Source organism: Thermobia domestica, chromosome 8 (assembly GCF_964235325.1).
Source record: "Thermobia domestica chromosome 8, izTheDome1.hap1.1, whole genome shotgun sequence".
Lineage (NCBI taxonomy): Eukaryota > Metazoa > Arthropoda > Insecta > Zygentoma > Lepismatidae > Thermobia > Thermobia domestica.
The window spans coordinates 40376920-40388223 of record NC_137461.1 but is presented as its reverse complement, the minus strand read 5'-3'; the positions used below and the strand labels follow the sequence as shown (position 1 = coordinate 40388223).

At 38.1% G+C, this 11304-nt stretch overlaps 2 protein-coding genes across 2 annotated transcripts; both read left to right on the top strand.

Moving 5' to 3' along the window:
• Positions 1 to 4529: 4529 nt before the first annotated feature.
• Positions 4530 to 5279, top strand: LOC145692097 (uncharacterized). The gene has a single exon (XM_081767392.1). The coding sequence runs from the start codon at positions 4530 to 4532 to the stop codon at positions 5277 to 5279; it is 750 nt and encodes a 249-aa protein (XP_081623518.1).
• Positions 5280 to 5350: 71 nt separating this feature from the next.
• Positions 5351 to 11024, top strand: LOC145692096 (uncharacterized). The gene is made up of 2 exons (XM_081767391.1): positions 5351 to 7022; positions 8380 to 11024. The coding sequence occupies exons 1-2, from the start codon at positions 5351 to 5353 to the stop codon at positions 11022 to 11024; spliced, it is 4317 nt and encodes a 1438-aa protein (XP_081623517.1).
• Positions 11025 to 11304: the final 280 nt, after the last annotated feature.

The following is an 11304-nucleotide window of genomic DNA, read 5'->3' as shown; positions in this document are numbered from 1 at the left end:
TCATTGAGTAATCAAACTCTAATTGATTTTTGTTTCTGGTAAACGATAAAATGTTACATTTGTTTATGTTTACAATAATTTTGTTAAGAGAACACCAATTAGCAATATTTTCCATGTCACGTTGTAACTCGAGACAGTCATGGATGGTTCTTATCCTGCCGTATATTTTGAGGTCATCAGCAAAAAGCAATTTGTTACTTAATAATATATGATCAGGGAGATCGTAAATGCATAAAAGGAACAATAGCGGACCTAGATATCTTACCAGATCCTTTCCATTGTTATTTTTGGTGTTACATATCAAGTATAAAATGGCCTCTGAGCTGTATCCGGTGATTGTTAAAGAAATAAGTAAATAAATTCCTTTCAACATTATGATAAAGGTACAAAATATCCAATAGCTGTTTAATCATACTTTTATATCGTAAATAGTTGCTTCTACATATTCGCAGCAGGGTAGTTCAGTGGTAGAGTGCTTACCTGTGTTGCGTGGAGTCTCTAGCAAGTTCGTGGTGGACAACATCGTGTCAGTGGGTTTTCTCACGGTACTTCCGTTTCTTTTCCGTTTGTCACTTCACCAATTCTTCCATCACGATTCATTTGAATTAATCATTGGCTTCCTTAGTCTGAAGAACTTAACCGTGGGACCTTAAACTGAAACATGTCATTTCATTTCCACTTATTAATTTTAGCTCTTTTTTTAAACTCATTCCCAAATTTAATTTGATTTCTTTCTTCTTACTTCTAATTAATAAGGTAAATTCGTTGAAAGGCATAACAAATTTAGCAAGTACACTAGATAATATCTACAAAATGCTTTCACATGAGCTAATAATGTTGTTCAACACCTTTCGTATAAGGAGTAAAATTGGGTTACAAACAGTTGTGACATGATAAATTTAGCAGCTAAATTTAGGGTCTATAACAAATGGATTAGTTGTAGACAGTACATGTATCACTTTCTACATTTGTTTTATGCTCCTGATTATCTTTAACTTATTCGATAAAATTTTGATTTCCTTGCTCAAACATTACAGCTGTCCTCTTCTGTAATTTAATTTATTTTAGTTTAATGCTTTATTAGTATGCTCCTGTTCACTGTAACCTCGGTATATATCGGGTGTCTTTAACATCTTGGGTGAAATGTATGTAGATGACAGAGGGATTCAGTATAATTATTTTGAAGTAAGAAACCTAAGGTCCGAAATGAGTGTTTCAATCGCACCACACAATATGGAACAACTAAGAAGCTGTTCGGTATAGAAATAAATATATATCGCTGGGGTATGTGTTTAGTGGGCTGCAAAATATACTACATATGTGATAATTTCCTTCTCATGTTCATGTTTCTTAAATTCACACACTGACTAAAAGTAAAGGTAATACTATAAGACAAGCAAGATTTGTTGTGGACATAGAAAATTCAAGTTCAGTTGCAACTACTTGTATGTAGTGTGGTGTTTAAGAGTCTTCATCCTGGCGAAATTAAAATACCGCTAATTTTACAGTAATTATGTGATATCTTCAAATAGATAGAAGATAATTGAAATATGGAACAAGAGCGCTCTAGACAATATTATTTTGCGTGAGGTACCGTTATCACATGTCACCTAGTGGCTTTCCGTTTTCAGCTGTTTAGAAACGCGAAAATAAATGCCGAATTTTCAAAATGGCTCGAAATCGAAAGCAGATAAGTGAGTCGTGATAATGGTATCTCATGAAAATGATATTGTCTAGGGCGCACTTGTTTCACATTTCGATTATCTTTTATCTATTTGAAGATATCACATAATAACTGTAAAATTAGCGGTATTTTAATTTCGCCGGGATGAAGACTGTTAACCAAGTTATGGCTTATGGCAAATATTTTCTTCTGTGGGGAAGAATTTTCTCTCTACTATACTGCACCAGAAATTTATTTTTATGTTGCGGCAAGTATGTTTTGCGCTACATATTCATGAACTGAGAATAATTCGTCATTGCTATGAAGAAGTGAAGCGCTTGGGAAACGTTTCCGTAAAAGGGAATGGTCTATCCTGTAGTAATACATAAGCTTATTTTCTCGACAGGATAAAAGAAGTCTATCCGTTTTCTTGAAGTGTTTTTTTTTTAATTGAAGTTAATATTATGAAACATTTTACTCTAGTATAAATACTATATGGTCCAGGTGCAACTTTTTTTAAACTTTCTTTAGCTCTTTTGTTTACATTACGTTAATAGAAGCTAATAGCTTCTCAGCGGACATTTGTGTAATACTGTATTTATGTTGTGCTTGATAATATGTTTCATTTTCTTCGCCTCCTCTTGTTATATTCTTCGTTATGTGATTTTTGAAATCTCCGTTTATCCTTAAAATATTCTGGAAAATTGTGTTTTTCTTCTCTTGTAAGTGTCATATTTGTTTATTCCCTATATTATCTGGTGTAGATTATTTTTGTTATATTTACTTACGAGAAGTTTCTTAAATATTTATATGTGAAATTTGTAAAGATGGCCTAATTTCACACAGGATTTTTCAAATCATTTTATTAATATTTTGAGGAGTGTATTTATTGATTCTTGATGCCAACGTTTCTTGATATCTTAAAGATTTATTCAGGTTATTTTAAGATCTAATTTTATCTATCAATGATTTTTTAAATCTAGTCTAGACACTTTCGAGTGCATAGGTGGAAACTCTCACCAAGCTTCACTCAACCTCAACCTCTAGCCACAAATTTGCCGTCAAACTTACTCTTCTTCGCCACCTCTCTACCTCAATTCGCCTCATGCTCATAAACCCCCAGTACCTCTCAACCTCAAGGACCCTAACTACAAGTTAACCTCAAGGTTCATTAGTACCCATCAACCTGACTTGCCCTTACCACCCTTCAACCTCATTCACTCTCAACTCCAGGTTCCTCCAACATTCCTCAAACCCCATTTGTACTAACGCTAGTGCTTCTCAGTACCTCAATCTCCTTGCCCTAAACCTAACGGCCCTTAACCTCAGGCCTTCTCACTAACCCCTCAACTTCACTATCCGTCACCATTTTGATTCCTGAATCTCACTTGCACAGTCTTTCGGGGCCCCTCAGTATCTGTCAACCTCACTTAATCTCACCCTCACGGCCCCTCACCACCTCTAACGCCACATTCAATACTCACGCCATGCCAAACCCTTCAACCTCACACATTGACTTTGAGATGAGTAAGATTGACTCGTCACCTCATGAGAATAACCACATGTAAAAGCGAGTGTCTTTGATGCATATGGCGCTAATTTCAGTGGTTCGAATTCTGGTTTAAACTTTAGAGTTCCTGTGTGCTAAAAATGTGTTAATTTGAATTATTTATATGAAAAGTGTAAAAAAAATATTCCAAATTGCGCCGCCATTTGCACTTTATAGCTGACCGAAAGTTCGAATTGACTGAAATTACTAACATATATTGCTGAATAACTAAACGTGTAATGCAATTAAGTCATAATTAAGGAATATATATAATAAAAGTAAGTGTGGTTTGTCCATGCGTGCCACAAAAGCTCCGAAACCAAGATCCGGAGCTCCATGGGAGTTATATGGTATTGTAGCCCTGCATCTCCCATCCATGAAGAAGGCTTCGGTTTGGACCAGCAGGGGTCCTAGAGGGAGAAAACGCCCTAGCAACGGTGTTACTGTGCTAAAAAATGGGATAAATTTTAGAGTTATCAACAATCTTAGAAAATGCTACAGACTGTTATAGAAGTTTCCCAAAGGTTCGAGAAAGTTCTAGACTTTTCAGTTTGCTCTAGAACCTTATAGAATCATCCAAGATATTCTAGAATGTTCCAAAATGTTCGAAATTGTTATAGAGTGTGCCAGCATGTTATATTATTTTCCTATAGGTTCGAAAATGTTTTAGAATGTGCACCAGTAGAATCCGCACGGGGTCATTTTTATTAAAGTTTACAGGTATCATTATCATTATGCTCACGTTCTTCTCAACCTATTTAATGTTCTGTAGAAAAATGGTGGGGTTATGTCTAGAATATGGGACCCAGACAACAGAACCTACTGTTCAGAACTAGCGTTCTTCTCAATAAAAACTAACGCCAGTAAGTAAATGAAGAGGCAGCAACATAAAAACTAATACTTTTTCTTCCCAGCAGGGGTGAGAGGTGTGTGTGAAAAGCAGGACACCAAGAAAGCAACGGTAGCTACGTGTGTTATGTTAATATCGCATTAATCCACATATAATAATGTTCATATAGCAAGTTTGTTTGTATTTTATGAATTCATATAATCTTGTGTGTTAGGAAATGCAAATATATTGAACAGTCTCAAAGCAACGTTGTAAATTATTAAGAAACCAGCGCCTACACAAGGATTACAACGACCAAATGGTCCATCCACGCCGGATCAGGATTCTACAGTGCAGTTAACAAGGTAGGTAGTGAGTGCATATTTCAATATAATATTATCCTTGTATCACTTATACAAAATAAGCCTGTAATAGTAAAGCCTCATTTAGAACGTAAGTGTTAAAAGTGTATTTAATTTGAGTGAAGCATGACGGACAGAATGAAAGAATTAGCTTTCAAGAGAGGTCAAATTAAGGCCAAACTCACTCGTTTCAAACCTTTTGTAGATAGTTTTACAGAAGATCAGAATATTACGCAGTTAGTGTTACGTTACGAGAAAATAAAACAGTGCTATGATGAATTTGATGCAATACAATCCGAAATAGAAATGTTACAGGGTTCATCAGAAATTGATCAGGAAACGCAAGAAAGAGAGCATTTCGAGAGTACTTATTTTGATTTAGCAGCTAAAGCGGAAGTGTTCATAAATCAACACAGCTCCAGTGCAAAGAAAAAAGAAAACAATGAAGCAAGCAATTCTAATCCATCAGTCAGGTTGCCGGTGATAAACCTTCCGACCTTTTCTGGAAGCTACGATGAGTGGTTGTCGTTCTATGACACGTTTCAGGCATTAATACATAACAATAGCACATTGCAGCCAGTCCAAAGGTTTCATTATTTGCGTTCTTCTCTACGTGGGGAGGCTCTTGAAGTAATACAAGCCTTGGAAATTTCTTCTGAAAACTATGACGTAGCATGGACTTTACTCAAAGAACGTTTTGAAAACAAAAAGTATATTGTTAACAAACACGTCAAAGCTTTATTTGAAATGCCAATGGTGGAACGTGAGTCGGCTGTTTTGCTTAAATCTCTTTTAGACAGCACAGTAAAACATTTGAGGGCTTTAAAATCATTAGGTCAACCGACAGAAATCTGGGTGCATTACTTATTTATTTGATTGCGACCAAACTAGACAATAGAACACATAAGGAGTGGGAGAAAACACAATCAACGAATGAATTTCCGAGCATGTCACAGCTGACACAATTTTTACAGCAGCGTTGCCAAGTTTTAGACGCAGTTGATAATAAGCGTAGACCTAAAGAGACACCCTCAGTTCCAAGTAACAAATATCAACAAACAAATATGGCTGGCAAAAAGAGTTCTTACTCAACGACAGCACACGTAACGTGTTCCGACAACAATGCATGTCCCAGCTGTAAAGGCCCACACAAATTATTTCAATGCCAATCATTGTTGAAAAAATCTATAGGAGATAGAATTAAAGAAGTTAAACGTCTTTCTTTGTGTATAAATTGTCTCAAACGAGCGCATAAGGCAAATGAGTGCTTATCAGGTAATTGTAAAATATGCAATAAAAAGCATAACACATTACTGCACTCCTCGCGTTGTCCATCGCCCACTAGAGCGAATGAACCACAAGATGAAAGGGAAATAGGTCAAGGTCAAAACACGCTCGTTGCAACCACATCAGTCGATCAGGAATGTGAAGGTAACAATATTCGTTCTACAAACAGCGTACCTCAGAATCTTAGGAGACCACCAAGCATTATGCTATCCACAGCTGTAGTATATGTTAAAGATAAACAGGGTAATTTTCAAATGTGTCGAACACTTCTCGATTGTGCTTCTCAGTCCAATTTCCTAACATACAGAATGGTTCAATTATTGGGACTAACAAAGAGTAATAGCGTTGTACACATAAATGGTATAGTTAATGCTAGCACAAGGTCATGCCATAGCGTTCAGGCTACAATTAAGTCAAGACATAACAATTATTCAGCCGCATTAGACTTCATCATATTGCCGCAAATATCACAAGACTTGCCTATGGTTCGTGTAGACACGTCATCGTGGGAAATACCTTCCAACATTGATTTAGCAGATCCTAGCTTCAACATACCACAGCGTATTGACATGTTATTGGGGGCGGAAGTATTCTTTGATTTACTTTGTGAAGGGCAAATAAAACTCAAGGCAGGGTATCCAACCTTGCACAAAACATTGTTTGGCTGGATTGTAGCTGGAAAAATAGACAATCAACCACACATTTCGACAAATGTGTGTCACCTCTCCACAACAGAAAAAATACACGAGCAATTACAAAAATTCTGGACGATAGAAGAATGTTCAATGAAACACCCATTAAGTCAAGAGCAGGCAGAATGTGAAAGACACTTCAAAGAAACACACCGGAGAGACGAGACTGGGAGATTCATCGTCAGACTTCCCTTTAAAGAAAATGTGGGGAATCTTGGTAAATCCAAGGAGATTGCAACGAGAAGACTTTATTCAATGGAAAAAAGGCTTATGAAGGATCCTGAGAAAAAAAGAGCATATATAGCGTTCATGAAAGAGTACGAAGATTTGGGCCATATGGAAGAAATAACTAGAGCAGAAAGCGATACAATGATGCCAGACCACTATCTTCCCCATCATTGCGTTATGAAGGAGACCAGTACTACTACCAAACTCAGGGTTGTATTTGATGCATCATGCAAAACAACTTCTGGACTTTCATTAAATGACACGATGAGGGTCGGGCCTACAATCCAAGAAGAATTATTTTCCATAACAGCAAGATTCAGGCAACATCAATACGTCATGACAGCTGATATAGAGAAGATGTATCGCAACATTAGGGTACATGATTCAGATGCAAACTACCAGCAAATATTTGGTCTAGGAATTAATTCGTGCGGTTGGTACGCACACATTAAAGCTGTAGTACAAACACAAAATACATAAATACCTTAAGAAGAATATTGTCCATCGCTAGCCACCACTTTCGCCCATCTGTCAGGCAATGTACGGATTCCGTGGCGAACGAAGTCCTCATCCTTGGAAGCGATCCAGTCAGAGACCCATGTTTCGATATCTTCTGAAGAAGTAAACCGCTGTCCAATCAAATCGTTGTTCATGCAATCGAACAAGTAGTAGTCCGAAGGAGCAACGTCTGGTGAATACGGCGGGTGGGGTAAAACTTCCCATCCGACATTTTCTAAATAGGTTTTGACCGGTTTTGCGACATGTGGGCGAGCGTTATCATGTTGAACAATAAGTTTATCATGTCTGTTCTCCCATTCTGGTCGTGTTCTGGCCAGAGCTTGCTTCAAACGGATTAATTGTCGTCGATAACGTTCTCCATTCATAGTTTCACCCGGTTGCAGCAGCTCATAGTACACCACACCTTTCATACCCCACCATATGCACAGCATAACCTTTGCACAGTGAATATCTCGTTTTGGTTGTGATGGACCTGGTTCACCTGGTTTCACCCAGGCCTTTTTTCGTTTAGGGTTCTCGTAATGGATCCACTTCTCATCACCCGTAATAATTCGATGCAGAAACCCCTTTCTGCTCTGTCGTTGAAGCAGCAATTCGCAAATGGTTTTTCGTTTTTCAACGTCTCTGTCTTTCAATTCATGTGGAACCCAATGTGACATCTTTTGAATCATTCCCATGGCTTTCAAGCGTTTGGAGACTGTTGTTTGATCAACGCCTAATGCTGCTGCAAGTTGTTCCTGCGTTTGACACGAATTCTGCTCGAGCAATGCTGTCAATTCTTCGTCTTGAAATATTTTTGGCTGTCCAGCTCGCTCTTGGTCTGCCAAGCCGAAATCACCACTTCTAAACCGTGCAAACCACTTCTGACACGTTCGCTCAGCTAGAGCATGGTCACCATACACTTCCACCAAAATACGATGACTTTCAGTCGCACTTTTCTGCATGTTAAAGTAATGCAGCAGGACACCCCGCAAAAACACTTTATCAGGCACAAATTGCGCCATGTTCACTTAACTACAGACTGGTGTTGTTGACGCTTTAATCCACTGCCCTATACTACGAACGATACGCGATGACAGGGGTTTGCAACACATGTGTGGATACACGGAACTGTGGGACGCTCCGTTCGTTGCGCCATCTCTTGTCCACCCGCACGAATTAATTCCTAGACCAAATACTGTGGAGAGAAAACCCTCAAGAAGCAATAAAAATATATCGACTCAAAACTGTAACATATGGTACTGCCGCAGTTCCTTTCCTAGCCACTAGATGTCTTCAGCAACTAGCCATAGAAGAGAAGAAGAATTTCCCTAAGGCAGCAGAAGTTGTAATGAGGGATTTCTATATTGATGATCTTCAAACAGGGACAAACACGAAGAAGGAACTACATGAATTACAAGGTCAACTCACAACTCTTTTGCAAAGAGGTGCTTTTTGTTTGAGAAAATGGTGTAGCAACGACACTTCACTGCTTTCAAAAATACCCAGTGAACTTCAAGAATCAAATTTTACCATTAAACCAAATGATGATTGCATCACAAGCAGTTTAGGATTGTTGTGGAATCCCATTAAAGACACATTTTCTTTCTCTGTCAAACCAAGAAACAACCCTCAACAAATCACGAAGAGGACTATTCTTGCTACAGTAACGAGCATATTTGATCCCTTAGGATTAATAGGACCAGTTATTCGTAAGGCAAAAATATTTCTGCAACGTTTGTGGGAATTAAAATTGAATTGGGATGAAGAAGTTCCAGCCCCATTGCATTCAGAGTGGGAAACTTTTGAGCAGCAACTTCAAGAGTTGGAATCACTACATGTTCAGCGGAAGGTTATTCAAGAAACACAATCGCAGGTAGAAATTCACGGATTTTGCGACGGATCTCAGAATGGATATGGAGCTTGTATATATGTAACATCTAGTACAAAAAATGGAAAATTCACAGCAAACTTACTATGTTCAAAATCTCGAGTAGCACCTTTGAAGAAGACAACTATTCCTCGCCTAGAACTTTGTGCAGCTTTGTTACTTGCACAGCTAACTCAGAAAGTAATACAAGCGTTACATTGCAAGATCGATAAGGTTGTTTTATGGTCAGATTCCACCATTGTATTAGCATGGATAAGAGGACCTTGTTCTCAATGGAAGACGTATGTTGCAAATCGTGTAGCGGAAATTCAACAATTGACTTGTAACTATGAATGGAGACTCATCAGAACAGAGGAGAATCCAGCAGATCATATATCGAGAGGATTAACACCGTCAGAGATTCTTGATAATGAATTATGGTGGCATGGGCCTTCCTGGCTATCTGAGAAATTAGACTTACAGACGAGGGAAGATGTTTGTGACCTAAGCGATGTTCCCGAGCGACGAAAAAATACAGCAGTAATGGTTTCTACAACACCGTGTCAACTCTTAGACAGATATTCATCATTAAGAAAATTGCAACGTGTAACTGGATATTGTCTACGATTTGCATACAACATGAGAAGATCTAATTGTGACATACAGCATGGACATCTTACAGTAAGTGAATTACATGAAGCGCTTGAATTTCTTATTAAACTATCACAACAACAAGCATTTCACAAGGAATTAAATGCATTGAGATCAGGAAAGGAAGTCGACAACCAAGGTCAACTGAGAAATTTGAACCCATACTTGGATGAGAGGCAAATCATCAGAGTCGTAGGAAGATTAAATGCAGGAGATCTTACTGAAGGACAGAAACATCCTATTGTACTTCCAGCTAACTGCAACTTGACAAAGTTAATCGCTCAAGAACATAAGAAGCTATTGCATGCCGGGCCTCAATTATTGTTATCATCCTTGCGACAATCATATTGGCCAATACGTGGACGAAACTTGGTTCGTCAAGTTGTGCATCAGTGTGTCACATGTTTCAGAAACAATCCTAAAGATGGTAAACAGATGATGGGAGATCTACCAGCTGACAGAGTTCAACCAACAAGACCATTTCTTCACAGCGGCGTTGACTACTGTGGGCCCATTTACCTTAAATCGAGTAACCGAAGGGGAGCCAAACTCCATAAAGCATATATAGCACTTTTCGTGTGTTTTGCGACTAAGGCGGTTCACATTGAACTTGTTAGTGATCTAACTACAGAGGCGTTTATTGGAGCATTAAAGCGATTCATGGCTCGTCGAGGAAAATGCGCTAAACTGTATTCTGACAATGCAAGTAACTTCGTTGGTGCAAAAAGGGAACTACAAGAATTGAAGACTTTATTTGAATCAACACCACAAAGAAAAATACATAATTTTCTAGCAGCTGATAACATCACGTGGGTTTTTATTCCAGCAAGATCACCAAACTTTGGAGGCTTATGGGAATCATTAATTAAATCTCTCAAATACCATTTAAAGAGAGCTGTGGGAAATGCTTCACTCACCTACGAAGAGATGAACACTATTTTGACACTGATTGAGGCTTGCTTAAACTCTAGACCCTTAACACCATTATCAAATGGTTCAAACGACCTACATCCTTTAACACCTGGTCATTTCCTAATAGGCGACGCACTCACTACCATGTCAGAACCTAACTTGAAAAATATTCCTGTCAACAGACTTTCGAGATGGCAATACATACAACAACTTCATCAGCAATTTTGGTCCAGATGGCCAAAGGAGTATCTATCAAGTCTTCTAGAACGATCCAAATGGAGAAGAAAATTCCCCAACCTTCTGGAAGGTGATTTGGTGCTCATCAAAGAAGATAACATTCAACCTCTAAAATGGAAAACTGGACGTATTGTGCAATTGTTTCCTGGGAAGGACGGAATAGTACGAGTGGCGACAGTGAAAACTACCAGAAGTACAAAAACAAGATCTATTCGTCAATTGTGCCCGCTTCCTAAGGAGAGTTAATGTGTTGGTGTTATTCATAGTGTGTACATTGTGTGATTCATAGTGTTGTGTTGTGTGTGCATTGTTCTGTTTATGTTTATATCATTCATTCATAACTTGTGTTATCTATTGTTGTGTATATTAAGTTCATGAACCAAATTAATCATTCATAGATTTGTTGAAGGAAATCCTTCAAGGCGGGCGGTATGTTCAGAACTAGCGTTCTTCTCAATAAAAACTAACGCCAGTAAGTAAATGAAGAGGCAGCAACATAAAAACTAATACTTTTTCTTCCCAGCAG